Below are 26759 nucleotides of genomic sequence, written 5' to 3'. Positions count from 1 at the left end.
CTTGCCAAAAGTGGTATCAGTGTTTCATATCAACCAGAAAATTCAACTTCCGGCTTTCCAGCCCTTGGGATCTAAGAAGAAGGGCAAAGTCTTGAAAGTGCTAGATATCCAGAGGGCTATATTGCATTACCTGGAGGTCATGAATGACTTTCGTCTCTTGGACCACCTTTTTGTGTTGATGAATACAGCTAAAAAGAGGAGGCCGGCTTCTAAGGCTACCATTTCAAGGTGGATTAGGTCAGCTGTTTCGTCCTGCTACATTGACAGTAGTAGGCAGCCTCCCTTCGCTCTTTAGGCACATTCAATGAGAAGGCTTGCCTCTTCCATGGCTGAAGCCAGGACATTTCCTTCTGATGAGATTTGCCAGGCAACAACTTGGTCATCCCTTCACACTTTAACCAAATTTTAAAGGGTGAACGTAGCAGCCCGAGAGGACTCCTCTTTAGGATCCTTGGTTTTGAGGGCAGGCTTATCTTTCCCACCCGGGGTTTCTGGGACTCCTTAGTTACATCCCTTGGTTCAGCATACCATCCTTATTGCACTGGAAAAAGATTAGTTTCTTACCTTGATAATATCTTTTTCAGTAGATGGGGATGGTATCCTGAACCCTCTGCCCATCATTGTCACTGCGCATGCCGAGGCAATCTTTTACTTGAAGGCTGCATCTCTGACCTTTCTGCCAATTATTATAAATTGGAAGACATTGTATATTGAATGTATATATAATTACTTGGGATTTTCTCAGTTCCACAGTTTATTCTGGCTTTTTGCTAATAAAGATTATTTGTTACTTTCCTCTCCATGGCGTGTTTATGAGCTGTGGGGCTCATAATCGAAACAGAAATACATCTAAAATCCTGCCCAAATCGGCACTTGTACAACCTTAAAGACAGGCCATCCAAGTGCCAATAAAACGGGTTTTAGATGTATCTAAAAACAGCTTAAGCCTTTTCAGTGCCGCTATACTCCCGGAGCTGAAAAGGGCATTTTAGGAGGAGTGATGAGGATGGGATTTGGGCGGGACATGGACTGACCTAGACTCAGTCGTACTGCAAGTATAACCGAAAGTTTAATGGGACTGCCTAGACAGAACTTATACTTAGTAACTTAGGCGATCTGAAAACAGGTCTAAGTGCCCAGAAGGCATCCAAAGTGACCAGATAACCACTGCAGACACAAAGTACAGACCTCCCCCCCCACACACACCCCCACACACACACAAAAATCGGAATAAAAACGTACATACCTGCCTCCAGATCATCAGCACCTGGCATAGGAAAGCCTAATAGAGCTGCTCAGAGGTGGCTTAAGTAGTCTGGGGGGTGGGCTAGTGAACTATAGAGAGGAGGACCCAGGCCCATAAGCCACTCCAACCACTGCATTCATGATGAAACATGTGCAACCCCCCAAACCCTATTGTACTGCCATATAGGTGGCACCTACAGCAATAAGGGCTATTGGGGTGGTAGACAGGTAGGTCTAGTAGGTTTGGGGGATGTTTTGGAGGGCTCACAATGACCTACAAGGGAGTTGTGGTAAGATGTTTGTGGCACCCTTTTTGTGAAATTCACATCAGTGCCTTGTAAGGTGCCCCACTACTCTGTTGCCATGACTGGGTGTTCAGTCCATCACTTTGCTGACCCCTTCCATATCCAAAAGGTCTTGTTCTAGGCGTTTTTGACTTGGACACATTTTTGGACGAGAATGGGGTATAAAAGATGACTTAGTGGTCTGGATGATCAAATGGCTGGATGTACAAGTAGACAATTTTCAAAAAAATATCTATTTTGGACATATTTTTCAAGAATGGACTTTGGACATGTCCGACTATGGGCGACTAGCGACTTAGGCCCAAAACAGACTTAGACGTATTTTTTTATTATGCCCCTATACGTATTTTTATTTATGAGCAAATCAAAGTTTTGTTGGGGGGGGTCTCCCCATTCTCCTCCTGTTCTCTCCTGTAGGGCTGTCGCCTGCTTTGAAACTAACTGGGGACAGCAGGGAGGAGGAGGTGGTGGTACTGAAAACAGTAATCAGTATCTCCTGCAATGAACTCGAGGGAGCAGATGCAACACTCTTGATTCAGCATACCATACTTATCTACTGGAAAAAATATTAAAGTAAGAAACTAATCTCTTTGTCACTAACAGTTAGCAGATATTAACATCATAGCTTCATATTTTTTAAAGACTTGCACAATCTGAAGCATCATAATGTTGTGTGGGATTAGAACAAGTATTGGAGCTGTAGAACCTACTCAATAGCTATTTTTGGCTGTATTTTATTGCTCGTTGTGTAGCCCTTTTTTGTAAATCTCTTGGGGCAGGCTACAAAATTCCAGTAAGAAATTATTATATGGTAACATGGGAGCACCTCTTGACTATTTCTTGTAGGAGTGCTCTTTAAAGTTACCAATTTAGAATGTGAGAAAAAAAAAAAAATCTAAAGATAGAAAATATCAATGTGTACATTAAGTGGAAGATAATTTTGAATCAGTAATTCCGCCAGCCATATCAGAAATCACCAAAGATAGATGGGTAATGGATTTGCGTAACAATTGTTTTTCCACAGACAGAAAAGGAAAAATATTTTTGAATGAAAGTTGTGTTTATTATTGCCCTGAAATTCATCCAGTGCAGCTGAGAGGAGCTAGATAGTCATTGATGAATCTAGTAGAGTGTACGCTATGAATCACTTCAGCCAAAAATAGTAGTAGTTAGAGATGGTATGCAAAGTGGGAGACTATTCAATATTTACCGCCTAGAAAATGGATCATTTTGAACTACTCATTAGGATCCTTTTGCTAACACTAAGGGCTCCTTTTACAAAGGTGCTATAGGGCCTTAACGCGCGGAATAGTGTGCGCTAAAATGCTGCACGCGCTAGCCGCTACTGCCTCCTCTTGAGCAGGTGATAGTTTTTTGGCTAGCATGTGCTAATCCGGTGTGCGCACGCTAATCCGGTGCGTGCGCTAAAAATGCTAGCGTAGCTTTGTAAAAGGAGCACTAAAATTTAAATTTATAATGCTGCATAATGTCGTTTTAAATTATTTTCCTTTATTTTTTAAATATTTCAACTTGGCCAATAAATAAAGAACAAAGGAATAGACTAACATAAATGTTATGCTAAGATCATGCATATCAATCAAACATTATACTTGAAACTGAAATTTTGGCTAACGTTTGTTTCCTGTTAATAGCACTATCCTGTAGCATGGGTAAATACCATGATCTTTGACTTTAAAGGGCAACTAAAGACTGGTGACATTACTTTACACTGCTGGTCATCATTTCCCGGTAAGACATAAACCATAGTATTGGAATTCTGCAAAGTTTAAGGGAAAATATGAGTTGCCGTCTAAGAAAAGGTACCAAGTCCTAGGGCCTCTTCTATCAAACTGCGCTAGAAGTTTGTAGTGCGGTGAGCCGCACTGCTCCCGACGTTCATAAAAAAGTTCCTATGAGCGTCGGGAGAAGTGCGGGCCATTCAGCGTGGCTCTCTGTGCTAAAAACGGCTAGCGCAGTTTTGATAGAAGAAGCCCTTAGTACACACTTACTTGAGAAACAAGGCAACATGGTGAGTTGGGTTCTATTTATAACAAAAAAAATTTTTTTAGCCTATCAGATACAACAATTTGTATAGTGTACACTGATGTTATTTATTTTAGCTCACTTGCTTAATAACCCCAATAATTTTGTCATAATATGGCCTGTGAAAATGTACCAAGTCTTAGGGCTCCTTTTATAAAGGTGCGCTAGGGCCTTAATGCAAGCAATAGCACGCGTTAAATTCCCGAGTGCGCTAGCCACTACCACCTCCTTTGTTGAATTATATTGTCAATTGAAACGGTATATCTCTGACAAATGAAACGATAGAAAGATGTGGTTTGTTGCATTTGAATCAGCATCTTCTTATTGCTTAGCCAGCTGAATAACTCAATTTTTAAGTCTTGGTCCCTTTTCTTAGATTATAACACATATATATATATATTCAGTTTTCAGCTTCTTTCTAATAACTTTGTTCTAATTAGATAAAAACAAAAATTGTATCCTTTTGAGGTCTGGGAACATTTTTTTTTTTTTTACCCTTTTAAGCAATACAGTAGTCATCCAAATTGTCTCTCACACCACTTCAGTTTATAGACTCTTTTCTCGATAAAAAATGAGAGAGTTATGTGAAAGACTGAGGCATATAAGTTTATTTTATGAAAATAAACAACATTTTAACATTTGTAAGTCAACATTAACATAACATTTTTAAGTTACATTTCACCGTGTATTACCCTTAAGCTACTTTCAGAATCAACAAACTCTAATGTTGACACAGAACACAATGATTTATTATTTAATACACTCCTCTTCTGAATATATTTCTGAGCATTCTTAATCGTGTTTTGGATAGATGATCCTCTATACAGCAAATTAAGATGTTTAGTAGTGGTGTATGTTGCAATACTTTTATACACCTGTTAAAATCACTGCAGATTAGCAAAAAAGGAGTGGAAGAGGCTAGGTAACCCTAAGAATTACATGCTGTCAATATTTAAAAAATTAATTATAGATAACACAAATTCATGGGCCAAGTAGGTTTTTAGAAGTTTGCCCTAATATCAGTTGCTTAAGTATTCCATGTCTTAGCTACTTGATAAGGAAAATACGTCAATAATATGCTTTTATATTTTACTCCTTTCAAATTGGGGAAATTTAAGAATCTGTTGCTGTAGAAGAAAATATCTTTCATTAAAAGATGGTACAATAATATCGTGCACATAAAGAGGATCTTGTCTGTATAATTAGATAATCACACAAATCTTATAAAAGGCCCGTGTTTCAGCTGGAAACCAATAAAGTTCAATAAAAAATTATATTTAGTGGTTGACTAGAGCAGTCACACAGCTGTGTTTTGAAACATTTGTAACTGTTTGTTTTAAAGAACCTTTTAACAGCTTACATTCAGTAGTACAGTGGAACCTTGGTTTACGAGCATAATTCGTTCCAGAAGCATGCTCGTAAACCAAATTGCTCATATATCAAAGCGAGTTTCCCCATAGAAAGTAAGGGAAACTCACTTGATTCTGGGCCTTGAGCATCTGTGCATGCTCAAGGCCTTCGAGTTCCCGGTCTCTCCGAGATTCTCGGAGATCCGAGAATCTCGGAGAGAGCGGGAACTCGAAGGCCTTGAGCATGCGCAGATGCTCAAGGCCCAGCAGAAAGGACTGCAGATCTTCGGACACCGGCATGTCCTGTGCGTTGGTGCCAGGTGCCAGATGGAGGGTAAGCGAAGTGTTCGGGGGGGGGGGGGGTGTCGGATATGCGGAGGGAGGCGCTCGTACATCGAGGCAAGCTCGGTTTGCGAGGCACCAGTTTTGCAAATGTTTTGCTCGTCTTCCAAAACACTCGCAAACCGGTGCACTCGTAAACCGAGGTACCACTGTATATTGTTGTGAAACTGTTGAAAGCCCAGCTTTTTGCTCAAAGACAAAAGCAAGCCCACATTTCACTTCTGCTGCATCGGGGCATGGGACACATCATCCCTGTTTCAATCGGCAGTTACTGTCGTCCTGCTCAAACCTGATGCTTAAAATAGGGATGATTTCTCCCACGCCCTGACACAGCAGAAGCGAAACACGGGCTTGCCTTTGTCTTTAAACAAAAAGCTGAGTGCACTGTAGCTAAGTAGTAGAATACATTGTACATAGAGAATATTTGATAATACACTTCTCCCTCGGTATTTGCGGAGGTTAGGTGCAGAGCCGGACCGGGAAGTATGAAAAATCATGAATAACTTCTCAGCCGGCTCTGACCCACCCCCGCCTCCCTCCTGCGTCCCCGGAACCTTACCTGGTGGTCTAGCGGTGAAGCGGGGCAGGAGCGATCTTCCTATGCTCCTGCCCCTTGCAGAGCCTTCATCAGAATGGTCTCGAGGCTACAACGGGAACTCCTGGCACCCATTCTGATGATGGCTCAGCACGGGGCAGGAGCATGGGAAGATCGCTCCTGCCCCGCTTCGCCGCTAGACCACCAGGTAAGGTTCCGGGGAGGCTTGGACGGCTTAAAAATAGCCCAAAAATGAAGATAGGTTGTTTGTTAAAAAAAATTGCGAATAACCGAATCCGCAGATACTGAAACCGCGGATTCGGAGGGAGAAGTGTATGTTATAAAGTATTAAGAGAAGATTTAAAGAATACAAAGTACTATTAGGAGGTTGGGGTTTTTTACCGATGATGAGTTTCCTTTCAAGTTTGCTGGCTAAGATTAAGTCTGGAAGTAAACGGGGATCTGAGGTTTCCTCCTAATAATAATTGAAATTTGCTTCTGGCAAGTTTGAATTATCTGCCTGGGAGTGGAAAGTTAAAGGGTGAGGTCCCCACCCATGGGATGAACTACTCAAGAATTTTTGAAGTTGCAGAATAAGAATGAAATTGAGAGAGTATTGCAGTCATATTGGATTAATTTATTTCTCTCTAAAGTGTCTGTATAGATTGTGTACTTAAATAGTGGGATTCCCCAGGGGTTTGTGCTGGGACTGCTGTTTTTTAACATATTTATCAATAATCTAGAGATGGGAATAACTAGTGAGATAATTAAATTTGCTAATGGCACAAAGTTGTCAAATTGCAAGAGAATTGTAAAAAATTGCAAGAGGACCTTGTGAAACTGGGAGACTGGGCATCAAAATGGCAGATGATGTTTAATGTGATCAAATGCAAAGTGATTCATGTGGGAAAGAGGAACCTGAATTATAGCTATGTGATGCAGGGTTCCACGTTAAGAGTCATTGCCCAAGAAAAGGACTGGGGTGACATTAGTGAGGATACTTTGAAATTCTCAGCTCAATGTGCGGCAGCAGCTAAGAAAACAAATAGAATGTTAGGAATTATCAGGAAAGGAATGGAAATCAAAGATGAAAATGTTATAATGCTCTTGTATCGCTCTATTGGACGGCCACACCTCGAATACTGGGTACAATTCTGGTCACCTTATCTAAAAAAAGATATAGCTGAATTAGAAAAGGTACAGAGAAGGATGATGAACATGATAAAAAGGATGGGACGACTTCCCTATGAGGAAAGGCTAAAGCAGCTAGGGCACTTCAGCTTGGAAAAGAGATGACTCAGGGGTGATATGATAGAGGTTTGTAAAATATTGAGTGGAGTGGAAAGGGTAGATGTAAATCACTTGTTCACTCTTTCTAAAAATACTAGGACTAGGGGGGCATGTGATGAAGCTATTAAGTAGTAGAAAATCAGACTGCTGCTGTTACTAGAAACTATTCAGGCATCTTACCAATTTATTTAAATTTAACATATGATATAGGCAACTGAAGAAAGGACTCAAAAGGAGGGTTTTTAAGAGAAGAGATGTAGTTATTAATGTTGTACGATTCAAATCGATTCACCGATTCATTTCAGGTGAATCAATTCAAATCAATTCGTTTAAAAAAAAAAAAAAAATCGGCCTCGCCGATTCAGGGCCCAACCCTCCTCCCTGTGCCTTCAGGTCTCCTAAAGTAGGAGCGGCAGCCTCTTGCTTGCTGGCCACTGCCACTGCCGCTCCTACTTTAGGGGGCAAGGGGAGATGGTCAGCTGTCTTCAATGCAAGACCTGCGCACCTGTCCAGAGCTCTATTCCACACCCCTGTGGGATCCGGTGCTTACTTACCCTGCTAGCTCCCCAACAGCACTGCACGTGTTTACTGTCGGGGCCACGGGCAGTATTAGAAACACGATACCTTTGTGAGCCCCGGAAGCTTTTCCTTTGCTCTTCGCCTGTGTTTTAGGTAAGCACTTTCATTTTTTTCTTTAAGGCAGTGCTTATTACTAGGGCCTATTTTATGTTCTTTTTTGGAAGCTAACAGTATTTCTAAAGTTCATCACACGCTAGCTTGCCACAAGATGCTTTTAGTTTTCTTTCCATTCTGTCTCCCATCGGATAGGGAGTTTTATTTTCTTACGGGCTTTTGTCTTTAGCATTTTTGCTTCATCTTCTCTCTGAGGATTTATATCAGATTCTCTCCCATCAAGTAGCATGTTAAATTTTGTGATATTCTCATATTATTTAATTTGTAGTCGCCTGACTGGTTCTCTCCCATCGGGTAGTGTATTTTTAGTTTTTATATTTTTGACTCATTTACTCTGGGGATTTTAGATAGTTCCTTGCTGATATTTCTTTAATGGTATTTTCACATTTTGCCCTTTTCTGCTTTCCTTTTATTAGCAGCACCAGCATGCAGGGATGGCATGGTAGAATAGAGTTCTGGACATGTAAGCAGGCCCAGATGAGTGGGACAGGCTGGAGGGAGAGAGATTGGCCTGTGGGGAGCTAGTCAGAGAAACTGCTGGAGTTTGGTTGGGAAATGTTAAAAAGTGAAGTGGGAAAGAAATAATGGGTCTAAAAACAGAGGAGAGGGAGAGAGATGGTGGACAATGGGATTAGAGAGGGAAGGAACAGAAAGGGAGAGAAGTTGGACACAACTTGGGAAGAGAAAGGGAGAGCTGGTGGACCCTGGGGTGATGGAGAAGGAGGAAGAGATACTAGATGAAATGGTAGTTGAGAAAAGGAGAGATGGTAAATCTAGGGATAGTGGGGTCTATCACTGCAGGTGTGTGGATGGAGGTGAAAAATGAAAGATGCCAGACCTCCAGAGAAGGGAAATGGAAGGGGAGGACAGAGATGGAAGATGGATGGTTAGCACAGAGAAAGAAGGAAACGACAAATGGGCAGGAGACAACTAGAGCCTGGGACCAACATGATTTCAATAATGATCAGACAGCAAAAGGTAGAAAAAATAATTTTATTTTCTTTTTTGTAACTACAATATGTCAGATTTGAAATGTGTATCCTGCCAGAGCTGGTGTTAGACAACAAGCATGAACTAGGAGAGGAAAAGTCTTTTTTGTTTATTTATTTTGTTTACACCACAGCGCCAGTGTGGGTAGGAGAGGGCAAAAGGGGTGAAGAGGCTATAAAATAAACCCACCAGGATGTTTGGGGAAAAAAACCCCCACCCAATTGGGCAGGAAAATCAAATTGAAAAATCAATTCAATAGGCTGAATCGAATCAAAAAATTTTTTTCCCTGAATCGGGCAGCACTAGTAGTTATTACTAAATGTGCAGACTTAGTTGAAAAAATAAACAGACTTCTCCCTCCCCCCCCTAGATTAAAGGAGAGGTAGACAGAGGTGAGAAATGGGAGCAATAGAACCAAAATATAGGCAAGTCAATATTTTAAGAATATTCACCATATTTGGAATGGTAATACTAACTATGCTGTTTTGATTTCAACATGAAATTAATAATGCCAAATTCCAAGGTACTGTAATTTGTTTTAACAAGTGACATCTTCCCTGTATCTTAAAACCACTCACTGTTCAGTTTTATATTTCTTACAATTAATCCATTTCTGACACTTATTCAAATGAACATATTAGGTGCTATAGCTCAACTGTTGACCATTATTTTACTTGAACCAACTCACGCTCTTACTCCTGATCAACCTCTCTTTTCCTTTCTTCTCACATGGGAGACCCATGACAGGGCAAGACTGTTACGGTATCTGTAATTGCATGCTGACAGTCTTACACTCAGTACAACATTCCTACTGGCTGTGTTTAGTAGAGCTCTCCACTGGTTTTCTAAGTACAATCTATACTATTTGCAGTTTGTGAGTTTGTTCCTAAGAGTTGAACATCATCAAATAGTTTCTCAGGCTGAGTAGAGTTAGTTCACGCAGTTGATCTTTTGCTGGTCAGATCCCAAAAGGTTTTCAGTGCTCAGTATAATTTTTCATGTGGGCACTTCTCTTGTTTCATAGCGACTTATCTTTAAAACAAATTTAGTTCTGGTATGTCTGGTTTATTGTAGATGAACTTGAAGAAATGCTAAATCCAATGGGAACAGTGCGGAGAAACCCTTACCCTGAAAATGCAACAGCTTTGTACATAAAATTCCAGGAATACTCAAAACTGGCTATTTACTATCCTCCTTTTGACAAGGTAAGATGACAATTAAAAGGCATGCAGCGATCCTTTGAAAATATTAGCTGTTGCAGTAAATTATTTTCCACCTTGCTATGTGAGTTCTCCTCTACCTGCCTTTTATTGATGTGCTACTTATGTAGTCTGGGAACAGGATGTACTGGTCAACTTCTTGCACAGGTTCTTTCCAGCTTCAGAAAAACAATCTCAATAAAGAGCTTATTGTGAATGATGTTGGCTGTGTAACCGATAACATGCCTACTGTAACTTGGTCTTTTGGCTCCAGAACTCCAGGTTTTCAGTGGTATCTGTCTGATTAACCAGTTTGAAGAGAAATAAGCCTGTTCTGCATGAGTACACAGTACTCTATTTTATGTAAACGAAATGAAGTAGATGTCTGTTATCACAGTTTAGGTAGTTAAAGTACACTATCGATTCTTTTTTTAAATATATTTATATAATCTGAATTTTTATTAATTTTAACATATGACAATTTTACAATTTCAAACAAGGAAAAATACAATGTAATCACCATAAGCCATAGGATCAAAATATAGGAATTTAAACAAAATATTACAAAGTATAGTTAGTCCTATCGATTCTTAAGAATATAAACTTTTCTTTATTCTGTTGGCTCTTCACTGGCTTTCTAACTACATTTATCTTTTCTTTGCATTTTTGAATTTTGTGGTATATTTAGCTTCATGGTTGTGCTCCTTGTTTCAGAAATCTCCTTTCCTGAGTCTACTCTTTGGCTTTTCATCTTGTCTTCCATCAGTGTGATTCATCTTGTCTCAGTGTGATTCTTTTGATAAAACAGCCCAGTAACAATCTGCAGAAATTTTAATAAATTCTAATTAATTGATATTTGAGGATTAAATTACCTGAATATCTAGCACTCTGATTTATTTTCAGGTTAGGGTTATGTAAACATTTTTTGCATGTACTATTGTAAATCAGCAGCACTACTTGCTTGAAGTGTTTTGAGTTTTATATCTGTTGGTCTTATTCTGTGTTCATTTTTCCCTATGTGCTTCTGATTTTAATGTCTCCTATTTTAAAATGCCCTGGATTTAGCCTAGCGACTCAGTAATAGGGTTGCACATTGCTATGTGGCGGGACCCGAGTTTGATTCCCAGGTTTTCCTTTCCCCAAGTTGATGGGGGCCAGGGATGCTGTGGAGCCAAATTTAGTAATCCTTAAGGAAGAGGAAGTTGTCATAATAGTCTTATGGTGACTCCCAGTAGACAGAAGATTCAGAGCTAATAATTGTAGGGCTCTTGATTGTACCTTGGTAGCTTGGACTGTCACAACAGGAAATTAGGTTTAGAAGTGACATTAGAATGGGTGGAGCGAACCCCAGGTGGTTGCAAGTAAGGGCTTTTGGCACCAGGTCCCAGTCTTTGTTTCAATTAGAGAACAAGAGAAAACTGCCAGGTCAAGAAAAAAAAATTATTAAACATAATACAATACGCGTGTCTTGCCTTGTTACCTGAAAGACTTATCTTTTACAGATACTTGAAAAGGCAGCTGAAATTGCAAGACAAAGTGACAGTATTAATATGTCTGTAAGTATTAAGTCTGAAATGTTTATTTTGGTTTATGCCATTTTAATGTGTGAAGAAGTTGCCTTATATTGAAGGATTGCATGAAAGAGTAATAAGTTGATGTGAGCAATAAGTTGATGGTTGAACTCATATTCAATACACTGTAGAATAATTGATGTACATGCTTTGTGTATTAACCGTTTCTGTATGTCAGTCATTTCATTTCTATTCTAAATTGCCAAAAGTGATAAAAAAATATCAAAATAGCTGAATAAACATTTAAATCAGCAAAACAACAAATTGTTTGATTTAAGATAAAATACGTTTGCATAATAAATACTGTTCAGATATAAAATGGCAATGAAATATTAGTACAACAACCTCAGTGCCATTAAGAATGAAACCACAATCAAATATAATTTCTTTAGCATCCCTCCAGACTGGCACAGAAATGGATGGGTTTACACTCCTCTGCCAGCAGGTGGAGACTAAGACACTAACTTTTGGCTACAGTACAAATGGGCTGTGCAGTCACTATTACAACAGTCTTTTCTCAGTCTCCAGCAGGTGGAGTGGTAAGCTTGTGCAGTCTGTGCTGAGATTTGTATGGGCCTGTTGGATCTGATTTAGGGAATCTATCTGGTCCCATTTGCTGTCTGGACAGAGCTTGGGGACCCTTTCAGAGCTTGGGGGTGCCACACTCGGAAGGATCGAGTCCCTACCCCCATTTCCCCCACCTCCCCCGGTTTCTGAATTTAGAGGTGCCTCAACTGTATGCCTGGCCACCTATTAGGCACAGACTGCAGTTTAGATGCCAGTGGGGTCTGCTTTCTTAATACAGCTGGTAAGCTGTGAGAAATTTAGAATAATAATAATAAAAAAGACACAAGAAATACCACCACCATATCCAACGTTTTTCCCTCTCATCCTTCTCTTCCCCATGTATCTCTACCTTACTCCTCTCTCTCTGCCCAACAATTTTCCTCTTTCTTTCTTTCCCCCATGTGCACCATCTTTCCCTTTCACTTACACACTCATCCCCAACAATTCTCCCTTTCTATTCCCTCCCTTGTGTCCTGAGTTCGTGTCCCCCCTTTTTGCCTTCCAAACTTTGACAAAAATTCATGCCCCTCCCATGTCCCAACGTGTTCCCCCCCCTTCTTTTCTCCCTTTATTCCATGTTATCCCTTCTCTCCCTTACTTGTTCAGGGCCGTTTAGCTGGGCATGTCTCCCTCTGCCAAAGCCAGATCAGCATTAGAAGCTCCCCTTACGCTCGCAGCTGCCTGCAAGTCCAGCAGGCACCCTCCTTCCCTATCGCCCGCAAGTCCAGCAGTCCTCCCACCCTCACTCCAGGCCCCCCTCTGCCGAAGCCGACTGGAGGGCTTCCCTCCGATGTCAGAGCTGACGTCAGAAGGAAGCCTTTCTGGTCAGCCAGGGATCCCAGGCTGACCGTCGGACACCGTCTTCCTTCCAACTTGGCTGCTCCTTATCTTCAGCGCTAGCTGCACTTATTTGCCGGGACAGCGCGCAGTGGCTCTTGCATGCTGCAAGTGCCTGAAACGGAACCAGGTTAGCAGCGTGCAAGAGCTGCTGCATGCTGTCCCTGCAAACAAGTGCGGCTATTGCTTAAGATAAGGAGTATCCAAGCTGGAAGGAAGAGGATGTCCGATAGTCAAAGTAACTGCCTGGGATCCCCGGCTAACCAGAAAGGCCTCTGACTTCAGCTCTGATATCAGAGGGAAGCCCTCCAGTCAGCTTCGACAGAAGGGGACCTGGTGCAAGGGTGGGGGACTGCCGGAATCGCGAGCGATAGGGAGGGCGGCTTCAAGCGCGAGGGATTCTGCCAGTGCTGATCCAAAGGGAAAGGAAGGGAGGCAACTCGGCAGATCCTTTACTGCGGGGACCAGGGCAGGATTAACCAATAGGCTAAATAGGCACGTGCCTAGGGCCCGAAATGGTCAGGAGGGCCCGATGAAGGAAGGCATTAACATTGTTTTTTCCAAACGGCGTTGGGCCCCTCCAGCATTGATTGGCAACATGCTCCCCCCCCCCCCCCGATCGGCAATGCGGCCCCCATCCCCCATTGACGGAAAGTAAGACAAGCAAGCAATGCAGGTAAGAAAGGCAACGGGAACTATAATTGTGCAAGCGGTGCTGCTTGCCCAAAGCTTCCCTCTGACACAGCTTCCTGTTTCTGCCTGGGCGCATGGTGGGGGGGCAGGGGGGCCAGTGTACTTGTGTGCCTAGGGGCCCTCAACGAATTAATCCTGGCCTGGCATGGCCAAAGCCATTCACCACCCCATGGGGGTCGTGGGGTGCATTGCTTTGGCAGCAGGAGAGATTGGGCATCTCTCCCGCTGTTGGGTTGGTGTCGGGGGTGCGTTGCTTGGTGGCAGGAGAGAATGGGTATCTCTCCCGCTGCATGGTGGGGTTAGGAGGTTTCAAGTCAAGTTTCAAGTTTATGTAAGATTTCATATACTACCCAATCAGCCTTCTAGGCGGTGTGCAATGTCATAAAATCATGTATTGACTAAAAAAACATATTTAAGATAACAGCACATCATTAAAAACAATAATAGTTATTAAAAACATTTAAAAACAAAAACAAACAGGAACAAAAGGGAAAAGGGCTTTACAATAATCAAGTAAAGAGAAAAACATATTGGGAAGAAAACAAAAGGAAGGGTGGCAAAAAATAAAATAAAACTATGTAGCCCTGAAAAGGACATTTAGGTCTTGAAAGCATCAAGGAAAAGAAATGTTTTAAACTTTGTCTTAAAATGGTGAAGAATTGTTCTTCCCGTAAATGGGCCGGAATATTATTCCAAAGAGATGGAGCGCTGACAGAGAAAATGGTAGACCTCATTGTGTTGATATACTTCAGAGACGGGATAGATAGAAGATTTTTGGCAGATGATCTTAGAGTCTTAGAAGGATTATAGGGGATAAGAAAATTATTAATAAATTTGGGTTGGCTATTTTGTCTCATTTTAAAAGTTAATAAAATAATTTTGTAAGTGATTCTGTGTTCTACTAGCAACCAATGAGCTTTATGAAGGAAGGGGGTGACATGGTCTAACTTCTTTGCTTGACTTCAGTGGCTTGATTTGGGTTTTTCTGTTTGGGGGGAGGTTTCCGTTTATTCTGCGCATGTGCCTATCACTATCACCAGCGATGGGCACATGCATATTTAGCAAATCTTCACTACTCTTTGCCAACCTCATTTGTATGAGCGTTGTTTGGAGAATGGCTCGCTTTTTTTAAATCGCTACAATAATGGCTGCAACTGCAGCCCATTGGTTTTTAATGTGGATTTTTGAGAATCTAGCCGTTAGTTCCTACTATCCCCTCTGTTAATCCCCCATGTCCCCATTTCCATCCTACCTAGTTTGTCAGTCCTCGAACCCATCTAAGCTCTGAGTCCCCACTTATACTCTAATACCTAGCCAGTCTTAGAATATGTCTTCTTTTGGTCTTCCACCTAATCTTAGACTCTCCAACTAAGCCTGAGACTCTGCTCTTTTGTATCCTCATGTCCCCAGTACCTGCCCTTCCTTCTCCACTCTCCCTTCCCCAGCATCCACTTTCCTTCAATATTTGTTAATCCTTCCTGTCCTCATCCTTACCCTATGCCTTTTTCATTCAACCTTCCCTTTCAAATGCCCTTGCTTTGTCCCCTTCCCCACAATATTTATCCTTTTGCTTCTTAATCCCCCAGCATCTTCTCCTTTTTCCCACCCTGACCCCAGCATCGTCCTATTTTAAGTTTCAATTCTACTATCTCAGCCCCAGAATCAGACCATTTCTAATCCCTGGCCTTCCTAATCAATCTTTTTCCAGTCCCGGCTCCCAGCATCAGCATAAGTTCTCTCCAAGTCTCAGGTCCAGCTTCCTCTTCTCACCTCTCAGTACCCCCTTCCCCAAACCACCAAATTATATAGGGGTGCTCTGATTCTGCCTTCAGTACACTAGCATTTTTAAATGCACTCATGAGAGACAGGCATTATTGGTTTTGCCATGTTTAAATTGACATAGTGACAGCAGTTGCAGAGCATAACAACAGTGATTTAAGGAACAGGTCCCTCTGTTGGAATAGATGATTGGTGAGGCAGACTTTCAGCAGCCTTAAGTTTAGGTGCCCTGAATCAACTTTATTGGCTCCCCCCTTAAGCCAGCCCTGCTTTGAATGTTAGAGACACTTAGAAGCATACAAAAAAAAAAAAATCCCCAGAGATAGGCTATAATACATAAGTCTACCTTTTGACACTATACTGAAGAATAAAAGCAACAGTAAAAGTAGGTTGGTTGGTTTGTTTGTTTTGGAGTTTTGTTTTTTGGTGTTGGTTTTTTTTTTTGGAGGGGGGGTTAACATCAAAATCATACCACAGAAGTTATTTATTAAAGCATGATTTTTAACCCTCTGCTTTGATGATTAATTGATAACTCATTGTGTCCCCAGTAGGGTCCAATAGCAAAATTATGTTCTATGGGTTTGAAGTGTCTGCCAAAAGTGATCATCCTTAACTCATACCCTATCCTATGATCTTATCCAAAAAGAGTTGTAAAATTGAAATGCAATCCCCACTTTTGTAGGTAATAATAGTACTGCATTCTGTTGGAGGGTTTTTCTTTCTTTAGGAGTTACATGAACACGTTTTGTGGTGATATGTCACAGAAATTCAGATTATCATATTTAGATCAGCTTGCCTCAGTGTGGTAAGTGATGAAGGAAAGTTATACTTATGAAGGCAAAGAACCAGTAAACAGTGTACCAATTAATCATATTGTCATATTCAAATTCTTAGGAAGTCCAGTGTTAATGCTAATCTTTGTTAACCTTATCTGTTAATGATATGCATGGTATATTAACAGTTCTGGTTATAAAGATGGGAAATGCAATACTGCCATCTAGTGTATTTAACAGGGGTTTTTTTGTTGGATTTTTTTTTTAATTATTGTGCTATTCATTGTAGCAGCATTGTACAGTGTGAATTTTTACACACAGTATTATATGATAGTGACCAAAGCATATTTCTAGTTCAATAGAAACATCTGTCTTGATCAATGGGTTTTAGCCCTCCTTGACTGTGAAGTGTATAGAGAGCCTCATTTACATATCCTTCTGCTCCTCCTCCCCTCACTCTGGGTTGTGTTGTATCTCCTCAGTCTTTCTCTCTAATCACAAAGTTGTAGAAGCTTGACTGTTTTGCTCAAGTTTATTTTCAATTATTGTTCAGTTTTTTAACCACAAGGTTTTTTGTGCTGCAGAGGCTCTCTGTTCCCCCAAGACATTTCTGACTGCAAGAAGACACAGATTCTCAGGTTATAGGTCTGTAGTCCACAGGCATCTGCTTTGCTTGATTCATGTATGGCCAGCCTGCTTCAGCAGTTCGGAGGCTCAGAGACCGTTCCCATGGGAGCAAGCTCATGCCATGTCTCATCCACAGTGGGTTTGAGCGCAGGCTGTTTGGCTGCCATGGCGGTTTTGTTCCTGGGTCGGGGCTGACTGTGTTTCTCCCCTTAAAGTGTTATGCATACTTCAGTGAGGTCTGAGGGTCCACTCCCACAAAGGATCTTAATGGCAGTCTGAAGAAACAAATTGTTAGCACATCTTTAGTCTATTCTGAGGTAGAGGTCTTCTCATACCTCTGGCTAGAGGTGCAGTGAATAGCAGCTCCCAGCACAAGCAGGGCACTGTGAGTAGGACTGGTACAGCCTATGGGAAAAATCGGAAGGGGTTGTCTCTAAATGTGAATTTTCTGAAGTTAGGGACAGGTCCCCCCACCTCTAAGAACTCCTTTCTAATGTTTTTTTTTTATTTTATAATGAGCCTCCATGGGCCGTTTTAGGTGCCAGAATTGCTATTGTGGCAGCCATCTTGAATTTCCCAATTTTCTTTTATAAGCCTCCCATCCACTTCAAAACACCTTGTTTTTGCTTAAAACTGGTGAAGATGAACTTCTCTGGAGGAGATACTTCAGATTCATGCCAAAATTGTAGTGGATGCCTGTCTGAAGGTAGTTGGTGTTCCACTTGCAGCGTGGCGCATGATTGGGGGGGGGAGAAAGCTAGGGGTTGACCTCCCCTGAGGTGATGGGAATGCAGAGTATGTAGGTTTCAGGCCAGAAATTCTGGTTGGAACCAAACCAGGAAAAGGACATCACAGGATCCTCTACCAGGACCCTCTGAGAACCTGGCCAGGGTTTCACTTTTGAATTCATCAATATGACGTATGAAGCCTTTTTAAATTACAGAGGCTGGGTTATTCCCTCGGTGACTCGATGAAAGTGGTGCCAGGTCTGATGCCCACAAAAGGCACTGGGTCCCCTCAACAGAGCCATGCACAAGTGTCAGGGACCCAGTTAGAGCAGGATTTGGATGAAGAAGCATCTGAATTTATGCCTTTGCTTTCCATGGTGGGTTCCTCTGCTCTAGGAGAATCAATATCTCAGGGAAGCCAGACCACAACTGTACGCAGACTGTTCAGACCATCAGCGCTGCAGGGAATTATTAGAATCCCTTCAGTTGAATTTGGAGTTGCCTCAGATGGCTGCTCAGTGCTTGCTCATGAGCAGCACTGAGGCGAAGAGGCATGCTTCCTTTCACATCTAGATATCACTAAGATGCTTATGGATCGTTGGGATGTCCCTGAGGGACCCTTAAGGGTAGCCAGAGCTATGGCAAGTCTTATCCAAAAAGCCTTTGACAAGGTGCCTCATGAACGTCTACTCCGGAAACTGAAGAACTATGGGGTGGAAGGAGACGTACATAGATGAATCAGAAACTGGATGGCGGGTAAGAAACAGAGGGTAGGAGTGAAGGGCCACTACTCGGACTGGAGGAGGGTCACGAGTGGTGTTCCGCAGGACTCGGTGCTCGGGCCGCTGCTATTTAATATATTCATAAATGATCTAGAAACAGGGACGAAGTGTGAGCTAGTAAAATTTGCGGACAACACCAAACTATTTAGTGGAGCTTGGACTAAAGTGGACTGCGAAGAATTGCAAAGGGACTTGAACAAACTAGGGGAATGGGCGACGAGATTGCAGATGAAGTTCAACGTTGAGAAATGTAAAGTATTACATGTGGGAAGCAGAAACCCGAGGTATAACTATACAATGGGAGGGATGTTATTGAATGAGAGTACCCAAGAAAAGGACTTGGGGGTAATGGTGGACATGACAATGAAGCCGTTGGCACAGTGCGCAGCGGCCGCTAAGAGATCGAATAGAATGCTAGGTATAATTAAGAAGGGTATTACAACCAGAACGAAATAAATTATCCTGCTGTTGTATCGGGAGATGGTGCAACCGCATCTGGAGTACTGCACCCAGTATTGGTCGCCGTACCTTAAGAAGGATATGTCGTTACTTGAGAGAGTTCAGAGGAGAGCGAAACGTCTGATAAAAGGGATGGAAAACCTTTCATACGCAGAAAGATTGGAGATCCTGTTTCCACAGTAGCCAATCTAGATCACAGGTACCTGGTAGAAATTCAAATAGTAGCAACATTCCATGCTACCGATCCCAGGACAAGCATTGGCTTCCCCCATGTCTGTCTCAATAGCAGATTAAGGACTTTTCTCCAGGACTTTGTCCAAATCTTTTTTAAACCCAGCTAAGTTACACCCAGCTAACTTGTTTTTAGCTATGTTTAGTACAATATTGCCTGTTAACACTGCTACTATTGCATCAGGTCCTCCTACAATAAAGCAATGGTTCTTAACCCAGTCCTTGGGAGAAAACCAGCCAGTCAGATTTTCAGGATATCCACAATAAAATATGCATGAGACAGATTTGTACACATTGCCTGCATTGTATGCAAATCTTTCTCATGCCTATTCATTGTGGATGTCCTGCAAATTCAACTGACTGGATGTGGACTGGATTGAGGACCCCTGCTATAAAGGGATATAACACACTTATTACACCATTTCTAACTGAGCAATATAAGCTCATAGCATTAACACTGGAGCTATCATGTACTATAACAAATTCTGAGACTTTTTAGTCTTAGTATATCAGTTTCCATTACTAAATATTTTCTAATTTATTAGGGTCGAGGGGGTAAGAAGTTCTTCATAGAACTTAAAGAAATCATGGAAAGGGACCCTCTATCTCAACTCTGTGAAAATGAAATGGACCTCATCTGGACCTTGCGATATGACTGTCGAGAAAATTTCCCCCAGTCTCTGCCCAAACTGCTGTTATCTGTAAAGTGGAATAAATTGGAAGATGTTGCTCAGGTATGTATTAAATTATTAAAAGTTCTTGTATTAATGAGTTTCAGAAAGGTGCAAACCAATTCTGCATTTATGAGAGTATGTGTATTTTTTCTGCACAAGCACTGGAATTATTTTACTTTTGAAGCATAAAAAGACTTGATGTATTAAGATATATACAGCATTCTTGGCTGTGTTTATTCATTTTTCCTAGAGCATTGCTTGGAGTCACCAAAAAGACAATATGCTCTTTTAAGTGTATTGTTAAATCCCTCTTATCTAAAAAGGTAAGAAGTGAAAATGACTATATCAAGTGATTACACTACCTTGTCATATTGTAGGACTGCTGAAAGACCAAACTAACTGGAAACATTTAGTACAAGTGTGACTATCAACTGAATTGACCTTAAAACAGCATTCCTTTTAGGCTAAGAATTGCTTACTCAAGAGTATTTTCCAGATGGAAGTAAAGGGGCTGAGTGATATGAGACTCGCCAGCAGTGACAAATAAGAAAAATACATCAATGGTTACACACCTTTGTAAATCTGGCCTCAAATGTTTAGTTTTGTTCCTGCTTATTCAAATTACAGTTTATTTTTGTAATGCAGTGCAGCCTTGTTCAAATTTGAAGCAAAATTTTAACCAGCTGTATTTTTCCTGGGTCTTTCATAGGGCTGCTTTGAGGCTAGATCAGAGCTTCCACACTGTAGGTTGGGACCCCAAATTGGGTCAAAATCTATGGGTATCAACCTAGATCAGTGGTCTCAAACTCAAACCCTTTGCAGGGCCACATTTTGGATTTGTAGATACTTGGAGGGCCTCAGAAAAAAATAGTTAATGTCTTATTAAAGAAATCTGCTGTGTTTTCAAACAGTTGTTCAATTCTAAGTCTTCTTTTGGATCTTATCTACAGCAAATCCACTTAAACTACTGTGGATCACTTATTCATACAGTCCTATATTTTATTTATTTGTATGGACCTTTTGACTGCAACTGGGCACCACACCACCTAAGTTGCTATATTCTTCGTCAGTCCAATCTTTATTAATCTTTATTCATTGTTTTTAACTTTTTCTTTATATGTATAAAATCTTCATTTCTTTTTAGTCATCATATTTATATTAATCTTATTAGAAAGAGGAACCTCACTTAGCTTAATAGTGATCAGTTCATCTTTACACCTCTCCCGACATGCATGTTTCAATATAGAAACTTTTCTTCAGGGTCGAGGCAACTAAAAAAACAAGCAAACATTAGGCTGTAATATTAACTTTAAGATCCTTAGAGCATCCTAACAACAGTGCTTCAACTCAATTTAATATCAAACAAAATGAGAACATAAAACAAACCGGCATGAACGCCAGTGCTTACCGTTTGTGGGAGCAATTCAGTCTAATTCCTTAGCCACAAGTTGAACAAGTGTCATTAAATGCAGCTGGCCCGACGCACATCGCACAGAGACATTTGATGAATAAACTGTTTTATTTTACTTTTGTGATTATGATAATCATACCGAGGGCCTCTAAATAGTACCTGGTGGGCCGCATGTGGCTCCCGGGCTGTGAGTTTGAGACCACTGACCTAGATGGACTCTTCATCAGTATGCTATTACTCTACACCTCTAGGGGGTCACAAAGTTTTATTTGGTCACAATCAAGGTGTCATTGGGAAGCACTTGGCTAATGGCTCCTGATGAAACTGATAGAGCAAAGTAGTGCTGATTTAAGACAGTTCTCCAATTTCGCTAGCACTATGCAGTTTAATATGTGTAGGGTTTCTGTTTTGAGTAGTTTGTCTACTCCACTATACCTACAATTTATTCATTATGTTTCCAGTTCTACCTTTCTTTACTTTCCTGTTAATGAAGTTAGACACATGAAAAGAATTCCATTATAAATCACTTTTTCTGCATCTCAGTAAAAGCTGTTTTTCAAGATTAATAGTGAACAGAATTGTTTGTGAATTGTACATTCAAGATGTTTACAGCTAGGTAGAGGTAGTATACAAAAAAAATCAGCATTTATCAGTGTTTTCATACAATGCAATGAATATTGTTGTTGGGTACCTTTTCCAGTGGAATCAAATTTGTACATTTGTGTCACTTAGGTATCTTCAGCTCAGAAAAGCATAAAAACTGAAGATACAAAAAAAAAAAAACATGGGACATGAAAGAAAATACTGTGGGACATGAAAGAAAATGCTGAGAGGAAGCAGTGGTTTTAGTGTTTATCCAATAAACTTCTATTTTATTTATCTATTTTTGTTTTGGGCATTCAGTGAATAAAACCTAATTATGCTATACTTAGGGCCCTGTTGGTAAACAATTATTTTTTTTTTACACTTAACAACATGTCTTAACGCAAAAATTAATGTGTTGTAAGTACAAAGTACTTGTGGTAATTGCAGAGCACTAGCAGTGAATACAACCCATACCCACAAAACTGCTGGTTACTCCTCGACTTCATCCCTGGACATTCCTGGCGCTAACCAGACAACCCTTCTGAATATTGGCTCTAACCACCTAGATACTGCGTGGTTAGTGATAGGGTGGTCAAGGGACAGAGTTGAGGAGGAACCAGCAGTTATTCAGTGCCCACATAGCTAAGCGGCCAGATAGGACCGCACAAAAAGCTTAAGTAGTTTAGTTGTGAGAGTACCAGCATTGCATATTAGCCAGCCCCCCTCCCCAACCTAACCCACACTTAACCTGTCCTTAAGAGCTAACCCCCCTCAAAAGCAGGCTCCTACCCAGATCCCCCTCTTAAAATACCCCACTCTTAAAATACCCCACTCATCATTAGGACCACCTTTAGATCTCTGGTGGTCTAGTAGTTCACTAGAGCTGGAGCAAACCTCTCCATGAGAGGTCATGGCCACCATTTTACCTTCAAGACTGGCAAGGGCAAGGTTAAGTGGCGTTTGCTTCTGTATTTACGATCAGCTACACCTCCAGGGACCTGAAGATAGACCTGGGAAGACCGAAAGGTGGATGGGTAAGGGGGGAGATCTGCTCTTTGAGAGCAGGTATCTAGGAGGAGGTAAACTCGTGGAGGTAAGTGGGAGGTATTCTAAGGGGGTTCAAGAAGTGCATCCTGTCAAACAAGATGTTCAGTTTGCTAACCAGGTAGCAAGCTGAATATTCATCTGCCCACCTACATTTTGACCAAAAGCAGAGGCTGTTCAGGGCCCAGATATTCAGAGCCAGTACCCATATAGGTTTGGGCACTAAATATTAGTGTCTAATTCAGCCAATTCAGGTCATCATTTAAAAAATCGACGACTGAATATTAAGGGGATATAAAACTCTATGATGCCAGCTACACAAGTCATCTTATTTAGACAGAATAACTTTCTTACTTGCATACTATAGTTCAGTGGAATCATTTCAATTTTAGCTGCTGCTTCAGCCACTAAGAAGGAATTAGGAATTGTGTAAACCAACTTTTTCAGGAGTGTTTATTTCTGAGGTCAATGTGACCTTAAATCTCAACTCCAAGTGGAGGAATCCCATCAGCAGTAGTAGTTGAAGAATGAAATCTGAAATAATGAATGTAATTTTGTAGAGAAAACATATGAGTATCTAAGACACAATGCTTATGTTTCAGACCTGCATACAAGACTAAATATATTCGATAAGATTAAATTTGTATGTTTTTGTTGACATATTACCCACAGCTATCACAGTGTACTCAATATATGGTGGGTTTTGGCTAGCTGGGCAGCCAGTATATCTATATATATATCTATCTCTATATATCTATATAGATATAGATAGATAGATAGATAGATATATCATAATAAGCTCAAGTGGGTTAAAATCAGGTTTCCTTTAATGTTAAAAAGTCATACTGAATCAGATAGCCCATTGAGCTCAGTGTCCTGACTCTTAACAGTGGTCTGCAGATCCTAAAAAGTAAATGAATTTCTCATTTCCAGGGATAAGCAATGGCTCTCCCTGGTCTATCTGGTAATAGGTTTTGGGGGTTTTTTGAAGATAGGTTTAATAAAGGTTTCAAGAAATATATAACAGACATGACATGGGGGAAGCGACTGCTTGCCCTGGATTGGTGGCATGGAATGCTGCTAGTATTTGTTTTTTTTTCCAGGTACTTGTGACTTGGATTGGCTTCCGTGAAAACAGGATACTGGGCTAGATGGACCATTGGTCTGATCTAGTAAAGCAATTCGTATGTTCTTAAGACACAACTGGACAACAGTCCTAGTATAACCAACATGAAACAATGCATGACAAAGTTTAAAACAGCAATAGTATAAGCATAAGAATAGCTTTACTGGATCAGACCAATGGTCCATCAAGCCGAGTAGCCTGTTCTCACACTGGCCAATCCAGGTCACTAGTACCTGGCCAAAACCCAAGGACTAGCAATGTAATTTTTGATGGAATGAAAAAACGATCCACTTGTACCCGTTCTACTCCACTTAGGATTTTGTAGATTTCAATCATATTTCCCCTAAGCTGTCTCTTTTCCAAGCTGAAGAGCCCTAACCGTTTTAGTCTTTCCTCATACGATAGGAGTTCCATCCCCTATATCATCTTGGTCACTCTTCTTTGAATCTTTTCTAGCACCACTATATCTTTCTTGAGATAAGGAGACCAGAATCGAACGCAGTACTCCAGATGAGGTCGTACCATGGAGCAATACAGGGGCATTATAACATTTAGTCTTGTTAACCATCCCTTTTTTAATAATACCTAGCATTCTGTTTGCTTTTTTGGCCCCCACTGCACATTGAGTGGAAGGTTTCATCGTATTGTCTACAATGACACCCATATCCTTTTCTTAGGCGCTAACCCCCAAGGTGAACCCAAGCATCCGGTAACTGTAATTCAGGTTATTCTTCCCAATGTGCATCACTTTGCATTTGTCCACATTAAATTTCATCTGCCACTTGGACACCCAATCTTCCAATTTCCTCAGGTCTGTCTGTAGTTTTTTCACAATCCGCATGTGTTTTAACAACTTTGAACAATTTAGTGTCAGCTGCAAATTTAATCACTTCACTTGTCGTTCCAATTTCTAGATCATTTATAAATAAGTTAAATAGCACCGGTCCCAGTACAGACCCTTGCGGAACTCCACTGTTTACTCTCCTCCATTGAGAAAAATGACCATTTAACCCTACCCTCTATTTTCTGTCTGATAACCAGTTTCTAATCCACAACTGAACTTTGCCACCTATCCCATGACACTTTAATTTTCTCAGGAGCCTCTCAGGAACTTTATCAAAAGCTTTCTGAAAATGTAGATATACTATATCAACCAGCTCACCTTTATCCATGTTTATTCACACCTTCAAAGGTTGAATAATGCTTTGATACCAAATTACCATATTAACCCTTCGGACCCCCCCCCCCCCCATATCTATCTTCTGTTTACAGTATATCCTGAGGGTGAAGTGTCCATCTCTCTTGACTGCTTACAATTCAAAATCCCAATAACATTCAGTGCTCCGTATAAAGAGTATAAAATCCCACTATCCTGGTAGCTGTCTCCAATCTGTATAGTTTTTCCAGTTTTTCAAATATTTCCTCAAATATACATTTTCAGTGCAGTTAATTTTGACATTAAGCAAAGATAATATAATTTATGCAATACTGTGTCCATAGTATGTACACTCAATTATTTCCAAAATTGTGCTAGTAGGAATTTGTCTACTACAAATAAATGTGTCTCAATTGTATAGCATAATATTGTTGCTGTTGATAGTCTAACATATAGCAAGCAAGTTTCTGTTGTGTAGAGATATGCAGCATTTATAATCTTCTGCAATAGTCCTTATTTTTCCAAAATAACTATACCTTGGAGCAGATCCACAATAAATAATGGAAGCTGCCATGGCCTCCAGCATAAGGAGGATCCTGTTGAAAAGATTTTTTTAATTCTCTGGGATATAATACCATCTATCTAAAATGTTGAAACCATTTTCAATTGCACTGCAGGACAGGGACACTTGAACAAAAAAAATGTTCCCACTTTGATAAGTCATAGTATTGATATACAAGAGGTGTTCAATAAATTATCTACCTGAGTATGAAAGAGAGTAGCATGCATATTAAAACAAGTCTGTGCATGTTGTGACATGTCTCAAGGTTACTCGTGCACAGTTGTGGCTCAGTAAAAGTCTAACATTCCAAGAACAGGATGTCAGGAGAGTCCTTGTGCGAATCAAGAAATTGCTAGATTTGGAGTAGAGAATGACACGGTGGCGGTTTACCCGCGGCCACCGCATTTTAGCCGCGGGTCACCCGCCGAAAACGGGGAAGAAAACTAGCAGTCGCTGCGGCGACGGGGACAAGGCCATTCACCGCCCGCGGGGCGGTGAATGGTCTTGTCTCCGCAGTGAGGTATCAAGGATCGCGCGGTCCCCGCAGCCATCGCCCGCCCGCCCGTAGCATTTAGCCAGCTCCCTCCCTCCACCTCACCTTAAATTTCGAGTTTTCCGGCTTCCTTTTTTCCGAGCCGCACGTGTTCAAAAATCCGTGCACGCGCGGCTGCGCGAGTCAATCAATCTTCTCCTCTGACGCAACCGGAAACAGGAAGTTGCAGGAGAGGAGAAGTTTGATTGACTCGCGCAGCCGCGCGTGCACGGATTTTTGAACGCGTGCGGCTAGGGAAAAAGGAAGCTGGCAAACTCGGAATGAATATAAGGTGAGGTGGAGGGAGGGTGGGGGCTGCTGGACCATTCTTCATTACTTTGCCATACTAATTCCATTCTATGTTAGGTGCCACGGACTCAGATTCGAGTCCTAGCGATGATGAGTTAAAGATCCCAAAAGAAGCCAACTTCTAAATCCAGTGGTTAGAGCTACACTACACTCCTTGTGACCCTGGGTAAGTCACTTAATCCCTATTGCTTCTGACACAATGGGCAGTTCCAAAGACCAAGACTGGTCAGTGTCAAAGACAGGATGCTGAGCTTGATAGACCCTTAGGCCTAAATTCTCTATTACTGCGTTTAACTTAGGCGTGCTTTGGACGTCGGATATA

The 26759-nt window shown here is 41.1% G+C and overlaps 1 protein-coding gene across 3 annotated transcripts in view; it reads left to right on the top strand.

The window, feature by feature from the left end:
• Positions 1 to 26759, top strand: part of PIK3CB (phosphatidylinositol-4,5-bisphosphate 3-kinase catalytic subunit beta) — a 596095-nt gene that overhangs the window by 302388 nt on the left and 266948 nt on the right. For all 3 annotated transcript variants that reach the window (XM_033957959.1, XM_033957960.1, XM_033957961.1), the window contains 4 exons: positions 3203 to 3299; positions 9867 to 9997; positions 11494 to 11547; positions 19584 to 19772. In XM_033957959.1, the coding sequence (XP_033813850.1) occupies positions 3203 to 3299; positions 9867 to 9997; positions 11494 to 11547; positions 19584 to 19772 (471 nt within the window). The remainder of the gene's footprint in view (positions 1 to 3202; positions 3300 to 9866; positions 9998 to 11493; positions 11548 to 19583; positions 19773 to 26759) is intronic.

This window comes from Geotrypetes seraphini, chromosome 9 (assembly GCF_902459505.1).
Source record: "Geotrypetes seraphini chromosome 9, aGeoSer1.1, whole genome shotgun sequence".
NCBI classification, from domain to species: domain Eukaryota; kingdom Metazoa; phylum Chordata; class Amphibia; order Gymnophiona; family Dermophiidae; genus Geotrypetes; species Geotrypetes seraphini.
The sequence above is the reverse complement of the archived record's forward strand: the minus strand, read 5'-3'. Positions and strand labels throughout refer to the sequence as shown.